Source organism: Coregonus clupeaformis, chromosome 27, assembly GCF_020615455.1.
Source record: "Coregonus clupeaformis isolate EN_2021a chromosome 27, ASM2061545v1, whole genome shotgun sequence".
Lineage (NCBI taxonomy): Eukaryota > Metazoa > Chordata > Actinopteri > Salmoniformes > Salmonidae > Coregonus > Coregonus clupeaformis.
The window spans coordinates 12,406,126-12,426,833 of NC_059218.1; the positions used below are offsets into that span (position 1 = coordinate 12,406,126).

A 20,708-nucleotide genomic window follows, 5' to 3' on the forward strand; every position below is an offset into this window, starting at 1 on the left:
ACTGCGAGCTGCTGGCATAGCTGACAAAGGCATGCTGTGCCCGGATGAGCTGGCAGTAGGTGCCATGGGCTGCCTGGCTGGCTACATACCGCCCATGCTCGGAGCCCCCGGAGCTCTTCCCTGGCTGGCTCTGGTAGTGACTCCCCCTGTCAAACGACATACAGGACATGTTTTCAGACAAATTCACTGTACTGCAAGTCGCTTTGAATAAAGGCGTCTGCTAAATTACATATACTGTATTATATCATTATCACATTACATTCAGGCCACACATGCTTCATACACTGACTGAGGGGCTTGAGGGTGAGGGGTTTACATTTTTTCAGCTTGAGTCCCAAATGAGAAATGTACCGTCCTCCTGTGACCCAAATCGTCCCCCATAGACCCAAATTAAGAAGAAATAGTGTGTGATTATAGATGCATTCTCATAACTCATGACCCATCTCTAACATGCCTAAGGCCCACTTTGGGTCCCGACCCATAGTTTAAGAATCCCTGATCTAAAGGAGAGAGGGGTACAAAGCGAGAGCGAGAGGAGTTGAGTAAGAGGAACGGACAGAGAGATCACACAAAAAACTATACATACCTCGGCCTAAACGTTAGCACCACAGGTAACTTCCACAAAGCTGTGAACAATCTGAGAGACAAGGCAAGAAGGGCCTTTTACGCCATGAAAAGGAACATAAAATTCGACATCCCAATTAGGATCTGGCAAAAAATACTTGAATCACTTATATATGGTTCTGGGGTCCGCTCACCAACCAAGAATTCACATTGGACAAACACCAAATTGAGACTCTGCATGCAGAATTCTGCAAAAACATCCTCCGTGTACAACGTAAAACACCAAATAACATATGCAGAGTAGAATTAGGCCGATACCTGCTAACGATCCAAATCCAGAAAAGAGCCGTTAATTCTACAACCACCTAAAAGGAAGCGATTCCCAAACCTTCCATAACAAAGCCATTACCTACAGAGAGATTAACCCAGAGAAGAGTCCACTAAGCAAGCTAGTCCTGGGGCTCTGTTCACAAACACAAACAAACCCCACAGAGCTCCAGGACAGCACACAGCAACAGCAACACAATTAGACCCAACCAAATCATGAGAAAACCAAAAGATAATTCATTGACACATTGGAAAGAATTTACCAAAAAACAAGAGCAAACTGGAATGCTATTTGGCCCTAAACAGATAGTACACAGTGGTAAAATACCCGACCACTGTGACTGACCCAAAATTAAGGAACGTTTTAACTATGTACAGACTCAGTGAGAATAGCATTGCTATTGAAAAAGGCTGCCGTAGGCACACCTTGCTCTCAAGAGAAGACAGGCTATGTGCACACTGCCCACAAAATGAGGTGGAACCTGAGCTGCACTTCCTAACCTCCTGCCAAATGTATGACCATATTAGAGACACATATTTCCCTCAGATTACAAAGACCCACATAGAATTCGAAAACAAATCCAATTTTGATAAACTCCCATATGTATTGGGTGAAATACACCAGGTGTAGACTCTCAGTGAAATACTGACGGGCCCTTCCCAACAATGCAGAGGGGGAAAAAAAGAGAAATAGTAGAAAAGATTACTACATTTGAAAGTTATCAAAACACTTAGAATCTACATAAATTAAGAAATTGCATTTTTCTCATATTACTCTGTAGGCTACTGACCTATTCAAAGCCTCCTCTGACATTTTTTTGTGAGCTGAACGCGCCGTTTCTCTAGAAAGAAATCAAATCATTCACCAGAGAAATATAGTGAAGAACTATGTGGGACCCTGGGATGAAGGGAGTTGTAGTTTTCATTAGGCAAATAGGAAAGCAGGATACTTAGTCAGTTGCACAACTGAATGCATTCAACCAAAATGTGTCTTCCGCATTTAACCCAACCCCTCTGAATCAGACGGATAGCCTACAAACAGACTGCATGAGAGAGGAATGTACACAACACAATGATGAGAGGGATATAGTTTGATTGATGGTTGTAGTAGTTTGTAATAAGCAGTCTTGAAAGCAGACCCAGCACCAGAACGAATCAGTTGGACGGGCATTTGATTTCCATAGGCGGGCCCGTTTTTTCACGAGAGCTCCTATGTGTGCAACCGCTTACACGCATTTTAAAAATTGTTGTAATTATAAATCCCAGTGGCGACTTTAGCATGTAAATCTTGGTGGGGCAAAAAAAATAATGTTTTATGCATGCCAGCAAAGCCACTAAACAATACATTAATTGTACTATAATGGTGACAAACGGTGGCCACAAACTGTTAGGGCCTACATAAAGCTGTCCCAACTGCAGAGCTTTCTTTTCAGCACCATGTAGTGAATCCTTACCACTGCTACACCTGGCTATGAGCGGAGCCTTGTCTGGCAGCGAAACAGTTCATTCAGCCTCATTTACTACCTTTAAAAAAACATAGCTGATATGGCTGACTTGCTTAAACAAATGTGGTTTCTACTGACAATTGAGATGTACAAACTATGGCATAAGGGGACGACGAGCGGATAAGAGGCAATCCGTAATTTTGATGAAGACATTAATGAGCGAGCTAGGAAGGACGTAGTCAATACAACTATTTGTTCAGCACTTTTGAAATGTACAGCAACAGAATACAGAACATGGGCCGTTCTTACAGTATTCTCCCTGTACACCAAGTCAGAACCGTAGGATAAATAAAGGGGGCATATAGGCAGACAATGAAAGCTCTTACAATATTCAATGATTACGTTTCTCTAAAACAGGCTATAGGCTACATGTGCACCACCAAGTCAGAACAGTAGGCTAAATTATGAGGGGGAAAGGGACCAAATTATTAGGGTGAGGCACATGGGCTATTACACTACATACACTTAGTATTGGTTTCTTAGCTATAGTATGCATATTACAACATTTATGCAGCAGCATACAATACATTTTTGGACTCACCTTGTTTTGCTGTGCTCACTTGAACAGGAAGGTGGCGCGGCGGTCCTTCGTGGGCAAATTTTGTCATCAAACTCGGAAAAAAACAAGGTTGAATCATGACATCAGTGATCTTCAGGTCGGAGCTCTGGAAAGAGGCCCGAGTTCCCGACTTGGAATTCCGAGTTGGATGACCGTATTTTCCCAGTCTGAGTTAGTTTTTTGCAGAGTTCCCAGTTGTCTTGAACTCACTGAAGTCTGAGATTTCCCAATTTCGAGTTTCCAGTTGTTTTGAACGTGGCAGAAGTCATGCTGGATTGACAGCATGGCCAATGTGTTCAACCTTTCATGGCCCATGGTGTTGAATCTTTATCCTTTTAAGCTTGGAAAAGAGACCCTTAAACCCAGACTTGGACCAAACATCCACTCCACTGAATAGCAGGCTAGGATTACTTTGCAATGCTTGCAGTTAGCCACTGATTCCTTCCTAACCACTCATTGTTGAATTTGTAACTTGTTGTGTAATGCTTATGTCCAATGGCCGATGAGCACTGATACGTTTTAACTATAATTTCTCTTCATAATCCTCTTCATATGACAAGGATTGAAAAGGATTTGCCAGTAGATTGTCGACTTGAGTCATGATGATGACTGCTAGCTTGCTAGCTAAGATTTTGAAAGTATGATGTTGACATGATCAGTCCAATCAAAGCAACGGTAGATATTACGTTATTTGACGTCATTTTATCTGTGGCCAATGACCTTGAGACTTCTTGGATGGGCACTTCTAATGTAACTATATGGCAGCACCCAAGGGGCTTGAAGTTTCGAGCTCTGCCTGTAGATTTTGTGGTGACATAGTGTCCCTATGAGTGACAGAACACTGAGCCAATCAGGGTGCAACTAGAGAACATTACCAACTCCTACACTCCATATTTTCCGTTGGCTGCCCCACCACCACAGAAAGCACTGAGCTAGGCTGAAACACCTGCATTTTGGAGCTGTCTTACTCAAGAAAGCAAAAAAGAGACCATGTTTGTATGCGACTTTATTAATTGCAAAATGATATGTGACACGTCTTAATGCCAAAATAACTCTACGATTTCTACCGATCTGTGTGCCAGTTATGAATGTTTATATATGCACATTTTCGTGGAACAGTTTCGTTTCAATAATAACGTTTTAGTTTCTCAAAATAATTGTCACGTGGTTAATCATAAAAATCAGAAATAAAATTGTAAAAGTTAAAATTCAACTATGGCGAGAGCACTAGCCTCTGCCATAGACACATTGATACACTGTGATCAATTGGCGGCTAAAGAATTGAGAGCATAGAACTCAGAGATAGCCTATAGGCCAATGCAGCAGTAGGCCTACAACTTCCATCATCAACTAAGTAAAATAAAGCAGACAAATAAAAACAGTAGAAAATATCCTGATGAAAATTCTGGTTCTTTCAATCACATTCATCTCTCTTCACCTGTCTGCCTCCCTTTATATCTGTCTTGATTTGAGCTATTGCTAGTGAAGTTCAACATTGTATCAAATTATCACAGGGTCCGGCCCAATACTGTTGCTAACGGACTTGCAACATTGTATCAACTAGCCTATTCTGGGACCTCAAAGTTTCCTGCGCCAGTGAGCTCGTTTTCACTGGATATACAGTGCCTTCGGAAAGTATTCCCATTTTGTTACGTTACAACCTTATTCTAAAATTTATTTAAAAAATAATAATCCTCAACAATCTACACACAATAGGAAAGGCACACACCTGTCTATATAGGGTCCCACAGTTGACAGTGCATGTCAGAGCAAAAACAAAGCCATGAGGTCGAAGAAATTATCCGTAGAGCGCCGAGACAGGAATTGTACCAAAATATTTCTGCAGAATTGAAGGTCCCCAAGAACACAGTGGCTTCCATCATTCTTAAACGGAAGAAGTTTGGAACCACCGAGACTCTTCATAGAGCTGGCAACCCGACCAAACTGAGCAATCGGGGAAGAAGGGCCTTGGTCAGGGAGGTGACCAAGAACCCAATGCTCACACTGACAGAGCTCTAGAGTTGCTCTGTGGAGATGGGAGAACCTTCCAGAAGGACAAACATCTCTGCAGCACTTCACCAATCAGGCCTTTATGGTAGAGTGGCCAGATGGAAGCCACTCCTCAATAAAAGGCACATGATAGCCTGCTTGGAGTTTGCCAAAAGGCACCTAAAGACTCTCAGACCATGAGAAACAAGATTCTCTGGTCTAATGAAACCAAGATTGAACTCTTTGGCCTGAATGCCAAGCGTCACGTCTGGAAGAAACCTAGCACCATCCCTACGATGAAGCATGATGGTGCCTGCATGATACTGTGGGGATGTTTTTCAGTGGCAGGGACTGGGAGACTAGTCAGGATCGAGGCAAAGACGAACGGAACAAAGTACAGAGAGATCCTTGATGAAAACCTGCTCCAGAGCGCTCAGGACCTCAGACTGGGGCGAAGGTTCACCTTCGACAGGACAACGACCCTAAGCACACAGCCCGACAACACAGGAGTGGCTTCGGGACAAGTCTCTGAATGTCCTTGAGTGGCCCAGCCAGAGCCCGGACTTGAACCCGATCGAAGATCTCTGGAGAGACCTGGAAATAGCTGTGCAGCAACGCTGCCCATCCAACCTGACAGAGCTTGAGAGGATCTGCAGAGAAGAGTGGGAGAATCTCCCCAAATACAGGTGTGCCAAGCTTGTAGCATCATACCCAAGAAGACTCTATGCAGTAATCGCTGCCAAAGGTGCTTCAACAAAGTACTGAGTAAAGTCTGAATACTTATGTAAATGTGATATTTACGTTTTTTATATGTAATAAATTATCAAACAATTCTAATAGCCTGTTTTTGCTTTGCCATTATGGGGTATTGTGTGAGGCTTGATGAGGGGAAAAAAACAATTTAATCCATTTTAGAATAAGGCTGTAACGCCAAATGGACACTTTCCTACATATGCATGCATTCTGGAGATGCACCATATCGTCGCCACACACCCTCCCCTTCTTCTTGATGCAACATTTGAAATTATACTCAAGACACATTATCTTCACACATATTTTAAATGCTTTTCACTGACAGCCGCAACTCAATAATCTAGACATATTGTCACGCGCACTACCCAAATTGGTGTTTCCAAGTGGCCACACATCTTTCCAAAGTATGCACAGTTCCTAAGCAATTTCAATGCACTTTTATGACTTAAAGTAGAGTCTTCAACTATAAGGTACTTTTTTGAGCTCTCCTAGCTGTGCTGTTGAGGAACAAGAGCAAGCATACTTGTAGTTGCTTCATTTGGAACACAACCCTGCATCCCGGCTATCACACAATTACTGTTGTTGTTTATAAATCGCAATCTGGGTCAGGTGGGCATGATTTGAATGCTTGTTCAATTGCCAACATGACTAGCTAAGTTATAAAATAAGATCTTCCAGTGTTAGGCTTGGAGCAGATAGAAAGGAGTGATGAGTGCATTCAGGTGCTTGTGCCCTGGCAAATGTTATTCACAATAAAACAAACATAGGCTCGTTCTGTTCAGAACAAACCAGGGTATGACACCATGTCATCTGGTAACTGTACATCAAACATAGTGATCATAATGTTGACACTGTATATGTGCACATTTGGACTCAAGGGTGTTTGGCTTGCTTGTATGACATCAAAGTGGTATTTAATATAATCCTCAATGTCTCATCTTTCAAAATACATAGTCACCTTAATTTACAGCATTTTCCTCACTCAGACAACAAAAAAATTGCTACATTTGCCCACTTACCGTGAGGGATGGGGGCCTCTCTAGTAGAGCAGGCATGATGGTAGGGATGGGAGGATGGGGTACAGCTAAGAACAGACATGTTGACACATGAAGAAAGTGAGCACAACAATCACTGACATTACTAACATATCTATGTTTACATATTTTTGCCTACCACAGTCCTTCATTCATCAAACAACAAGACATGACTCAATCAGACTTTTATGATTAAGTACATAATAAGATCACAATAGGGCAATTCAACGGTAACGGAATTACGCTGAGACAAAATGTATGCCTAACAAAAACCATGCATTTCAAAGTTTAACAAACTATACAACTCTAGGACTACTTTGAACAATTTTCAAGAAACATTTCACGAAAACACATATACTGGAAGAACTGTGCAGATGCAAAGTTTGGTAACAGAATTAAAATCTCTAAAAAGCATTATGTGATCACGTTTTATAAAAACTCTGTTAAATATCTGCTCCGAATTAAGATTCAAAGATATCTGCAGGAAGAATGGGGTGTCAGCTATGACATGACACCTTGAGTTAGATTTTTTTTTGTTAGTTATTGAACTACAGTAAGTGAAGTGGATTTACACCCGGTAACAAAATTACGTTAACAGAATTACATCATGGGTGTCACGAACGTTTAAGGAGGAGGACCAATGCGCAGCGTTGAAGGTGAACATATTTATTTAGAGAATGATCACACAATCAAAACAACAGACGAAAACGTGATGTCTACGGTTGAACACAAACCAAATAAGAACAAGAAACCACAATGAATGAGTGCCAAACGGCTACCTAAGTATGACTCCCAATCAGAGACAACGAGCTACAGCCGTCTCTGATTGGGAGCCACCCTGGCCAACATAGAAAAGCAAAACTAGACCCACAACCTACAACACAAAACATAGAAACTAACACCCTGGCTCAACATACGAGAGTCCCCCGAGCCAGGGCGTGACAGTACCCCCCCCTAAAGGCGCGGACTGCGACCGCGCTTCAAAAAGAGCAAAACAGGGGAGGGCTGGGTGGGCATACCTCCTCGGCGGCGGTTCTGGCTCCGGGCTTGCCCACCACCCTCCAACAAACCCCCCATAGTGCCCCTGGTCCGGTCTGGCCCCGCTGGCTAGAGCTGGACTGGACGTAGCAGGAGCGGTTAGCTTCAACTCCGTAGTGGAGCCGTTGACCGGTACCTGGTTAGGTACCGGTGACCCAGGCACGGGTTGTGCCGGACAGACGACGCGCACCCCTGGCTGGTGCGTGAGGCAGGAAAGGACCGGACCTGGCTGACGATACGCACCCCTGGCTTGGTGCGTGGAGCAGCAACGGGCCTCACTGGACTGACGACTCGCACCCCTGGCTTGGTGCGAGTGGCCGAACGGGCTGGACCAGGCTGACGACTCGCACCGTAGACTTGGTGCGAGTGGCAGGAACAGGCCGGGCCGGGCTGGCGACGCGCACCGTAGACTTGGTGCGAGTGGCAGGAACAGGCCGGGCCGGGCTGGCGACGCGCACCGTAGGCTTGGTGCGTGGAGCAGCAACGGGCCTTACCGGGCTGGCGTGCGCACCGTAGGCTTGGTGCGAGGGGCAGGAACAGGCCGGGCCGGGCTGGCGACGCACACCGTAGGCTTGGTGCGGGGAGCAGGCACGGGCCGTGCCGACTGACGGAGCGCACCACTGACTTGGTGCGGGGAGCAGGAACGGGCCGGACCGGGCTGACGGCGCACTACTGACTTGGTGCGGGGAGCAGGAACGGGCCGGACCGGGCTGACGGGCGCACTACTGACTTGGTGCGGGGAGCAGGAACGGACCGGACCGGGCTGGCGAGCGTACCACAGGCTCGATGCGGGGAGCAGGAACAGTCCGGACCGGGCTGACGAAGCGCACTACTGACTTGGTGCGGGGAGCAGGAACGGACCGGACCGGGCTGGCGAAGCGTACCACAGGCTCGATGCGGGGAGCAGGAACAGTCCGGACCGGGCTGGCGACGCGCACCACAGGCTCGATGCGAGGAACAGGAACAGACCGGACCGCACTGGGGACACACACCCCTGGCCCTACGCGGGGATCAGGAACGGGCCGGACCGGACTGGTAACACACCCCAGTACCTCTCGCCGTGCCTCCACACTTTCCTTCCCCTTAGTGACCAGTGGCCCCCTTAACATGGCGGCCTCCTCTGCCAACCCGCTGGACCGCTCTATCGCGGCCTCCTGCTGCCCCGACTTCGTGAGCCCCCCCCTAAAAATTTTCTGGGGGTCTCTCCTCCCCGTGGGCCAGGCCTCTATAGTTTTCGCCCAACTCTCGCTCTTCTGCCTCCAACTCCAGCCATTCTGCTCTTCATTAGGCTTGACCCAGTCGAGACTCTTCCTCCACTGTTCCCAAGTCCACCCTCTCTGCTCTTCACTCAGCTTAGCCCAGTCGAGACCCCTACTCCATCGATCCCAAGTCCTTCCTCTCTCCTCTTCACGCTGCTTGGTCCAGTTTTGGTGGGTTTTTCTGTCACGATCGTCAGGGAGAGACCAATGCGCAGCGTGATGAACGAACATACTTTAATAGTTAAAGCGTAAACACAATACAAAACAAGAAACGACTCGTGACGTCCAACGGTATAAATGACCGAACACGGAACAAAAACCCACAAACACAAAGGGAAAAACATACAGTTTAAATATGGCTCCCAATCAGAGACAACCAGCCAACAGCTGACACTCGTTGCCTCTGATTGGGAGTCACTCAGGCAAAACATAGAAATAGACGAACTAGAACCCCCAACATAGAAACACACCACATAGAACAAACACACCCTGGCTCAACAACTAGAGTCCCATAGCCAGGGTGTGACAATGGGTCCCTGATCTGTACTACACAGAAATGCATAATTATGGAAATGAATGTCATTCTCTTCAGGGTGATCTATCCTGAATAGGTACACAAAGGTACAAATATTCAATATCATCCATTGCATATGGGTATTATTCTACACACTGGCTATACTTCTAATGAGCTCCGCCCCCAAACATGACCAAATTTGGTTGGTCCGGACCGGACCAACTTCTGTGGTAACTTAAACAACAAGACAACACTTAGAGCTTATTATTCAAAAGGTCTAAAATCAATGCACGTCTCATGTACAGGGTGAATACATTTTTATTCATGCATATCAGACACATCACACAGGTGGGTCAACTAAAATATATATCCCGGACAAGATTGAAGAAAGGGACAAAGTCAAAATAAGTCAGTCCTTGCGTCCGTATCAGTTTGTATGAATTTGAGTGGTTACATACAATACATGTTGACAGAATGGCTGTGACAAAGAGACTGTTGTTGTACTCCCAGGTAAAGCCCTTGCGTCCGGTACCACTGAAGTAGGGATGTGCAGTTCGATTCGTTTTATTTTTATTTTTACTGACTTGAGAGTCATGATTCGTTTTTCTGAGTGACTCGTTCATTTTAGTTGTTCGTTTGACCCACTGAATTCTAGGTCCGTGTTATCCGGGATGCAATTAACCTTTAACTGCAGTGTGCTAAATCAGGGTCACACAGAGTGTTTATTGGTATTCTTAAACAAATCTACTTTGAAACAAAATAATACACCTCACACATATGGTTATGGTCTTAAAAAAGACAAGACACCTGTACCATGTCAGATATAGAGTTTGCATCCCAATATTACACTTTATATACACTGAATATACAAAACATTAAGAATACCTGCTCTTTCCATGACATAGACTGACCAGCTGAATCCAGGTGAAAGCTATGATCCCTTATTGATGTCACTTGTTAAATCCACTTCAATCAGTGTATATGAAGGGGAGGAGACAGGTTAAAGAAGGATGTTTAAGCTTTGAGACATGGATTGTGTATGTATGCCATTCAGAGGGTGAATGGGCAAGACAAAAGATTTAAGTGCCTTTGAATGGGATATGGTAGGCGCATGGGTTTGTGTCAAGAACTGCAACACTGCTGGGTTTTTCACACTCAACAGTTTCCCGTGTGTATCAAGAATGGTCCACCACCCAAAGGACATCCAGCCAACCTTACACAACTGTTAGGAAGCATTGGAGTCAACATGGTCCAGCATCCCTGTGGAACACTTTCGTCACCTTGTAGAGTACTTGCCCCGACAAATTGAGGCTGTTCTGAGGGCAAAAGGGGGGAGGGGGAAGGTGCAACTGAATATTAGGAAGGTGTTCCTAATGTTTAGTATACTCAGTGTACATCACAGAAGACTAAAATATAACAAAACCGTTTGACAAAGAAACACAGAATTTCCAGCGTTTAAAAAAAATATTGTTTATTAATTATGAAATTATGAAAAGTATTAATAACATTCCACCTATGAGGCCACTAGAGGGCGATTTGGTCATTTGACTGCAGGAAAGGCCTACTGGATTATTGAATGTTATGATGGACACAGCTCTGTAGAGCTAAAACATACACAGGGTCTGCTCAACAAACTTGAACTCGAGAACAAATTGTTTGGGGGGCTACAGTTCGCAAACGATATTGTGCTTGTCACCCTCACAACAGTCAAGCAATGCATTCTGCCAAAAGTCGTTCACAATCTAGTCCGGTTGCGGCCACAACTAGACCTAGTTTCAAATGTACCAAGAAATAATTGTATTTGTATGACTAGCAATCAACAAATGCACATTGTTTAAAGCACACTTTTACAAGTTTCAGTCACAAATGACAGCTCCAATAAGCCCCTTATGGTGAACGAGAGGCTTATCATGACTATTTCGAGTTTTCAGTTCATCGTTCGCTGGTAGGGCTCCTGCGTGCTCTGGGCATTACTGACTCAAATGAACAAAATCAGTCAAAAGACTTCCCATCACTACACTGAAGGCCCCAGTATTTAATCAGGTAGCTTGAATAATATGTGTCACCACGCAGCCCATCTCACAGCATGTAGTGGCCTGATAGGTAGATTACAATAAATGCATTATGCACCTTTCATCACCAAAGCCATGTTAGCATTCACTGCACATGTTGCTGAACATTTCAGCCCTTTTGTTTGCGTCATCAATATATGTAGATTCACACACAATATTCAGTTCATAAGCATGAACTGTAATGCCTATATGGTTCTGTGGTGAAATGTCTGCTGAGCAAGGTACTGGGCAAATGGTTTCTTCCCGAGCCTGTGTTCACCAAGCATCTCAGAGTACTGATCTTGTACCAGCTCAACCTTGTTAATGTAATCGTATTCATTGTGACCTAAAAGGTCAAACTGATCCTAAATCAGTACTTTTACACTGAGATGCTTTGTGAATACGGGCCCTGGTCTGTCAGCATACTGCTTTCTAGTGATCTAACTCCCTCTCCACCTGAAATACAACAACAAAAACATGAATAAGAATTAGCCTAGTCAGTCAGTAATTTAGCTAACTAATGTGAATGTACACAAGCCTATTCAGCCAAATGATACCAAAACAACACAGCCTATATGCAGTGAAATCGGGAGGGGCATTTTTCTTGCCAACTTCTTCAGTCACCAATGCATCAATAAACAGGCAGGGGAATGAAGTTTGACTAAAACTGTTCAATAGTCAATAACTAGTAATTAAACTGTAGCTAGCAAATACATACAGTGAGGGAAAAAAGTATTTGATCCCCTGCTTATTTTGTACGTTTGCCCACTGACAAAGACATGATCAGTCTATAATTTTAACCCTCCTGTTGTCCTGGGGTCATTCTGACCCCAAATTAAATCTTTTGCCGACAAAATATGTTTTTTATTCATCAATTGGTCTGAAAATAACGTTAGTTGTTTAATACTATGCTCTTTATGATTCAAACAAATTTGAAGTAATTTGATTGAATTATGGGTGTTTTACTAAATGTAATAACTTCTGTTGTCCTCTGGGGTCAAAAAGACCCCGCAGCACAAAGTTTACATACTGCTTGGCAAAACATATTTGATCATGTTTCTTTGATGTGTGGGGTCAAGCAATGGTTATGACAACAACAACAACAACAAAAAGTATTTTCTCACAGGTGTTTGGGCATTTCATTTTAGTCTGAGAGAGACAGGCAGCACAATGAGGAGGCAGAAGTTTTATAATGCACAGGAGGCTTGCAAGATAATTTTGAAATAAAAGAAAATAATGACCAGGAGGACAATGCTGCACATAATGAGGATGAATCAACTGATGAAGAGGGTTCAGGGTCAGAAGAGGAGGAACATAATGATGAGGTGATAGATCCAACATACAGACAGCATGCTACTTCTTCCTCCGAAGATTCCCCACATCTCCTGCTGCAGAAATGGAAGATGATTATGAATATAAGGAAATGGATGAACGCGATGATGACGTAGAATCTGAAGCTGGTATGGAAGAAGTGTCAGAAGTGGAGCACTGCACCTATTATGATGAAGAATCAACAGATGAGGTAGAATCTGAAGTTGAAATGGAAGAAGTGTCAGAAGTGGAGGACATCATCTATTATGATGAAGACGAAGAATCAACAGATGAGGTAGAATCTGAGGAAGAGGACCCAGCTGAGATGGGTCCTCTTCCACAGATTCTACCTCATCTGTTGATTCCACAGATTCTACCTCATCTGTTGATTCTTCGTCTTCATCATAATAGATGATGTCCTCCACTTCTGACACTTCTTCCATTTCAACTTCAGATTCTACCTCATCTGTTGATTCTTCATCATAATAGGTGCAGTGCTCCACTTCTGACACTTCTTCCATACCAGCTTCAGATTCTACGTCATCATCACGTTCATCCATTTCCTTATATTCATAATCATCTTCCATTTCTGCAGCAGGAGATGTGGGGGAATCTTCGGAGGAAGAAGTAGCATGCTGTCTGTATGTTGGATCTATCACCTCATCATTATGTTCCTCCTCTTCTGACCCTGAACCCTCTTCATCAGTTGATTCATCCTCATTATGTGCAGCATTGTCCTCCTGGTCATTATTTTCTTTTATTTCAAAAATTATCTTGCAAGCCTCCTGTGCATTATAAAACTTCTGCCTCCTCATTGTGCTGCCTGTCTCTCTCAGACTAAAATGTGAAATGCCCAAACACCTGTGAGAAAATACTTTTTTTTTTTTTTTGTCATAACCATTGCTTGACCCCACACATCAAAGAAACATGATCAAAGATGTTTTGACCCCACACATCAAAGAAACATGATCAAAGATGTTTTGCCAAGCAGTATGTAAACTTTGTGCTGCGGGGTCTTTTTGATCCCAGAGGACAACAGAAGTTATTACATTTAGTAAAACACCCATAATTCAATCAAATTACTTCAAATTTGTTTGAATCATAAAGAGCATAGTATTAAACAACTAACGTTATTTTCAGACTAAAGATGTAACACAGAATTGATTGAAAATGTATACTGTATGCTTTATAAACAGTCAAACCAGGCGGGGTCATTTTTGACGCCAGAGGACAAAAAGGTGTGATTATGGGCTGTCATTAATAAAAATAAAATGATTCAAAAACAGCATCCTCACTAAACTTTTACAAATACCACTCAGTGATAAGTCAAATAGTCAAAATAATAATAGGTCAAAATATTTCATAGTTTCATTGTATTTTTACTTAAAAACAGGGTATACTTTTATGTAAACAAGGTCTATTGGCTCTAAATTCCAAAACAAATGAAAAAAATTCTAGTAATGGGTTGAACAGAAGTAAGACTAAAGATGTAACACATAATTGATTGAAAATGTATACTGTATGCTTTATAAACAGTCAAACCAGGCGGGGTCATTTTTGACCCCAGAGGACAAAAAGGTGTGATTATGGGCTGTCATTAATAAAAATAAAATGATTCAAAAACAGCATCCTCACTAAACTTTTACAAATACCACTCAGTGATAAGTCAAATAGTCAAAATAATAATAGGTCAAAATAATTCATAGTTTCATTGTATTTTTACTTAAAAACAGGGTATACTTTTATGTAAACAAGGTCTATTGGCTCTAAATTCCAAAACAAATGAAAAAAATTCTAGTAATGGGTTGAACAGAAGTAAGATTAAAGATGTAACACAGAATTGATTGAAAATGTATACTGTATGCTTTATAAACAGTCAAACCAGGCGGGGTCATTTTTGACCCCAGAGGACAAAAGGCGTAAGGCATTTGGGAGGACAACACGAGGTTAATGGTATATTTATTTGAACAGTGAGAGACAGAATAACAACAACAAATTCAGAAAAACGCATGTCAAAAATGTTAGAAATTGATTTGCATTTTAATGAGGGAAATAAGTACTTGACCCCTCTGCAAAACATGACTTAGTACTTGGTGGCAAAACCCTTGTTGGCGATCACAGAGGTCAGATGTATCTTGTAGTTGGCCACCAGGTTTGCACACATATCAGGGGGGATTTTGTCCCACTCCTCTTTGCAGATCTTCTCCAAGTCATTAAGGTTTCGAGGCTGACGTTTGGCAACTCGAACCTTCAGCTCCCTCCACAGATTTTCTATGGGATTAAGGTCTGGAGACTGGCTAGGCCACTCCAGGACCTTAATGTGCTTCTTCTTGAGCCACTCCTTTGTTGCCTTGGCCGTGTGTTTTGGGTCATTGTCATGCTGGAATACCCATCCACGACCCATTTTCAATGCCCTGGCTGAGGGAAGGAGGTTCTCACTCAAGATTTGAAGGTACATGGCCCCGTCCATCGTCCCTTTGATGCGGTGAAGTTGTCCTGTCCCCTTAGCAGAAAAACACCCCCAAAGCATAATGTTTCCACCTCCATGTTTGATGGTGGGGATGGTGTTCTTGGGGTCATAGCCAGCATTCCTCCTCCTCCAAACACGGCGAGTTGAGGTAATGCCAAAGAGCTCGATTCTGGTCTCATCTGACCACAACACTTTCACCCAGTTCTTCTCTGAATCATTCAGATGTTCATTGGCAAACTTCAGACGGGCCTGTATATGTGCTTTTTTGAGCAGGGGGACCTTGCGGGCGCTGCAGGATTTCAGTCCTTCACGGCGTAGTGAGTTACCAATTGTTTTCTTGGTGACTATGGTCCCAGCTGCCTTGAGATCATTGAAAAGATCCTCCCATGTAGTTTTGGGCGGATTCCTCACCGTTCTCAAGATCATTGCAACTCCATGAGGTGAGATCTTGCATGGAGCCCCAGGCCGAGAGAGATTGACAGGTCTTTTGTGTTTCTTCCATTTGCGAATAATCGCACCAACTGTTGTCACCTTCTCACCAAGCTGCTTGGCGATGGTCTTGTAGCCCATTCCAGCCTTGTGTAGGTCTACAATCTTGTCCCTGACATCCTTGGAGAGCTCTTTGGTCTTGGCCATGGAGGAGAGTTTAGAATCTGATTGATTGATTGATTGCTTCTGTGGACAGGTGTCTTTTATACAGGTAATAAACTGAGATTAGGAGCACTCCCTTTAAGAGTGTGCCCCTAATCTCAGCTCGTTACCTGTATAAAAGACACCTGGGAGCCAGAAATCTTTCTGATTGAGAGGGGGTCAAATACTTATTTCCCTCATTAAAATGCAAATCAATTCATAACATTTTTGACATGCGTTTCTTTGGATTTGTTTGTTGTTATTTTGTCTCTCACTGTTCAAATAAACCTACCATTAAAATCATAGACTGATCATTTCTTTGTCAGTGGGCAAACGTACAAAATCAGCAGGGGATCAAATACTTTTTTCCCTCACTGTAGTTATTTTCTCGAAACCTAGCTACAGTCCACTTAGCTAGCTAGCTAAGGTGAACTCAGAGGCTGATGGTGGGAGTTAGCTAACGTTAGCTAGTTTTCCCCCAGCAGCTTTAATCTAGCTAAGTTAGCTAGCTAATAGTTTATTAAATTTTTTTCTAATAATTTTTATCAGATGCCAATATATGTGTTTGACCCTTGCATCTAAATCTGCCTGATACAGCTTCCCAGTTGATAGTAAAGTAGGATGAATAAGTCAGAAGCCAGCTAGCTAGCTGCTACCAGTTGCAATGCAATGCCAAGTTCATGCCTTTTACCCCCCCCAAAATGATGTACACATATAAAAAAGACAATTACCTTCAAGTAGATCATTTTGGTTTTAGTCTAGTACTTCAGGCCGAGGAGTAATAGCTACTTGTTTGTAAAACTGTCTTTCCTCTACAGAAATGTTCCCCAGTCGAATTGCCCCAGTCAGCTTCAGAGCCTTTACCTGGTGCAATGTCACAGGCAACATTACAGGCTCTGTCATGCTCTTGAGGGAGGGCATTGCTTACTAGCGCACATTTGAATTGTTTTACCTTTTTGGGGGGTATTGCCATCTATTCTATTTTTATTGGCAAATTTAAACCAAATGTAACTTGCAACATGGTCTTTAAGGTGCTTGAGTAGGCATCAGAGCACATTTGAATCCCTGTCAGTTTTTTTGGTGTGACTGTCACTTTGTATATATTATAGTGTTTTATATGCTGCCAAATTACCTGCCAAATTGCCTCATTGAGGACTTTACAGTGGCTTGCGAAAGTATTCACCCCCCTTGGCATTTTTCCTATTTTGTTACCTTACAACCTGGAATTAATTTTTTGGGGGGGGTTTGTATCATTTGATTTACACAACATGCCTACCACTTTGAAGCATGCATAACTATTCACCCCCCCCCCCCAAGTTGGATGGGTTCCGCTGATGTACAGCAATCTTTAAGTCATACCACAGATTCTCAATTGGATTGAGGTCTGGGCTTTGACTAGGCCATTCCAAGACATTTAAATGTTTCCCCTTAACATTTACATTTTAGTCATTTAGCAGACGCTCTTATCCAGAGCGACTTACAGTTAGTGAATACTTTTTTTATTATTTTTTAATTTTATTTTTTATACTGGCCCCCCATGGGAATCGAACCCACAACCCTGGCGTTGCAAACGCCATGCTCTATCAACTGAGCTACATCCCTGCCGGCCATTCCCTCCCCTACCCTGGACGACGCTGGGCCAATTGTGCGCCGCCCATGAGTCTCCCGGTCGCGGCCGGCTGCGACAGAGCCTGGATTCGAACCAGGATCTCTAGTGGCACAGTTAGCACTGCGATGCAGTGCCTTAGACCACTGCGCCACTCAGTTAAACCACTCAAGTGTTGCTTTAGCAGTATGCTTAGGGTCATTGTCCTGCTGGAAGGTGAACCTCCGTCCCAGTCTCAAATCTCAGGAAGACGCAAACAGGTTTCCTTCAAGAATTTCCCTGTATTTAGCACCATCCATCATTCCTTCAATTCTGACCAGTTTCCCAGTCCCTGCCGATGAAAAACATCCCCCAGCATGATGCTGCCACCACCATGCTTCACTGTGGGGATGGTGTTCTTGGGGTGATGAGAGGTGTTGGGTTTGCACCAGACATAGTATTTTTCTTGATGGCCAGAAAGCTCAATTTTAGTCTCATCTGACCAGAGTACCTTCTTCCATATGTATGGGGCGTCTCCCACATGCCTTTTGGCGAACACCAAACATGTTTGCTTATTTTTTTCTTTTAGCAATGGCTTTTTTCTGGCTACTCTTCCGTAAAGCCCAGCTCTGTGGAGTGTACAGCTTAAAGTGGTCCTATGGACAGATACTCCAATCTCCGCTGTGGAGCTTTGCAGCTCCTTCAGGGTTATCTTTGGTCTCTTTGTTGCCTCTCTGATTAATGCTCTCCTTGCCTGGTCTGTGAGTTTTGGTGGGCGGCCCTCTCTTGGCAGGTTTGTTGTGGTGCCATATTCTTTCAATTTTTTAATAATAGATTTAATGGTGCTCCGTGGGATGTTGAAAGGTTCTGATATTTTTTTATAACCCAACCCTGATCTGTACTTCTCCACAACTTTGTCTCTGATCTGTTTGGAGAGCTCCTTGGTCTTCATGGTGAGCTTGCTTGGTGGTGCCCATTGCTTAGTGGTGTTGCAGACTCTGGGGCCTTTCAGAACAGGTGAATATATACTGAGATCATGTGACAGAACATGTGACTTCTGAATTTTGTGACTTCTGAAGGTAATTGGTTGCACCAGATCTTATTTAGGGGCTTCATAGCAAAGGGGGTAAATACATATGCACGCACCACTTTTCTGTTTTTTAGAATTATTTGAAACAAGTTATTTTTTTCATCTCACTTCACCAATTTGGACTATTTTGTGTATGTCCATTACATGAAATCCAAATAAAAATCAATTTAAATTGCAGGTTGTAATGCAACAAAATAGGAAAAACGCCAAAGGGGATGAATACTTTTGCAAGGTACTGTAAAGTCAATCTAAATTATATTGAAATTAATCTTGTTTAAAAAAAATCTAATCTAATCCAAGGTGACCAAGGAGCAGCGCGTCCTGATCCTACTGGGGGACGGCTACAACAACACACGCCCAATCTACTGGTGCCGTGAGAACTGGCCCAATCAGGAAATGAGGAAGATCTACACCACCGTCCTATTTGCTAACATCTACCTAGCCCCACTGTCACTCATCGTCATCATGTACGCCCGCATCGGATTCACCCTCTTCAAGATGGCTGTACCCGCCTCAGGCGGGGGAAGCGGTAGTGGCAGCAGCGGTGGGACGAAGCCCGGCCTGGACAACCACCATCAGACGGTGTCGAAGAAGAAGAAGAGGGTGATCAAGATGCTACTGATGGTGGCGTTGCTCTTCATCCTGTCGTGGCTGCCGCTCTGGACACTGATGATGCTGAGTGACTACGCCAGCCTGACAGCGAGCCAGCACCGCGTCATCAACATCTACGTGTACCCGCTGGCCCACTGGCTGGCCTTCTTCAACTCCTCCATCAACCCCATCATCTATGGCTTCTTCAACGAGAACTTCCGCCGGGGGTTCAAGGTTGCATTTAAGTTCCAGCTGTGCGCCGCCTACATGGAGCGCCAGAGGACCTACTCACATCGTATCCAAGGCAACGCAGTGTTACCCGCAAACCTGCATCTGCCCACCAGGCCCGGCTCGGCAAGGTCAGGATTGGCTTTGGTGAACTGGAAGGGGCTGGGCCGGGAGGAAGTTGTCGGGCGGACGTCAGACGAGAGGTCGTCGGGGAGCAATGTGAAGGAGCAGGATCTGATCATGAAGGATCTGGAGAAGGTATCCCAGGTTTAAACATGTCATACATACTGTATGTGCCATTAGGACATGTAGAGCACAGATTTAAACATGACATTTAAACCATGTGTACTGTAAAACACACACTGTATTGTACATGCCATAGAGATAAATTCAGATAACCTGGAGATGGTATCCCAGATAAAAATTACATTTAAACATTTGTACTATTGCATGTACTGTAATGCACATACTGTAATGTACCCACATTTTAAAAAAATCTTCAACATAGAAATGCTACCAAAAACTGGTTACAAACAACGGAGTCACCCATGATTCACCAAATTATATTTTGTTGGAGGAAACAAAGTACTTTAAGCATATGTTTTCGTTTCAGTCTCCTCCATCTCCTCTAACAGAAGCTAATTGTAGAGATTTTTTTTCTATTGATAATGTAACATTAACAGCCATACAGAAAGACTCATGTGAAGGTGAAATTACAGAGGAGGAACTTCTGAATGCAATTAAAGACTTTAAGTCTGGGAAAACTCCAGGGTTGGATGGCATACCAGTCGAGGTATACCAAACCTTTTTTGATATACTCAGAGGACCGTTATTAGCATGTTTTAACCACTCCTATGTAAATGGTAGATTATCAGACACTCAAGAAGAAGGTCTGATTTCATTATTACTGAAACAGTATACAAGTGGAAAATATAAAGATCCAGTCCATTTAAAAAATTGGAGGCCCCTTACACTTCAGTGTTGTGATGCAAAGATTCTAGCAAAATGTATAGCGCATAGACTTAAAAAGGTATTGTCGGACATTATTCATTCTAATCAGACAGGTTTTTTACATGGACGATACATTGGAGATAATATAAGGTAAGTACTGGAAACAATAGAACACTATGAAAAATCTGGGAAACCAGGCCTGCTATTCATAACAGACTTTGAAAAGGCATTTGATCAAGTACGATTGGAGTTTATATAT

At 43.3% G+C, this 20,708-nt stretch overlaps 1 protein-coding gene across 1 annotated transcript in view; it reads left to right on the forward strand.

The window, feature by feature from the left end:
- Window positions 1-20,049, forward strand: part of LOC121541116 (neuropeptide FF receptor 2) — a 50,376-nt gene extending 30,327 nt beyond the window's left edge. The window contains exon 5 of the mRNA XM_041850096.1: window positions 18,980-20,049. Within this exon, the coding sequence (XP_041706030.1) occupies window positions 18,980-19,771 (792 nt within the window). The 3' untranslated portion in view covers window positions 19,772-20,049. The remainder of the gene's footprint in view (window positions 1-18,979) is intronic.
- Window positions 20,050-20,708: the final 659 nt, after the last annotated feature.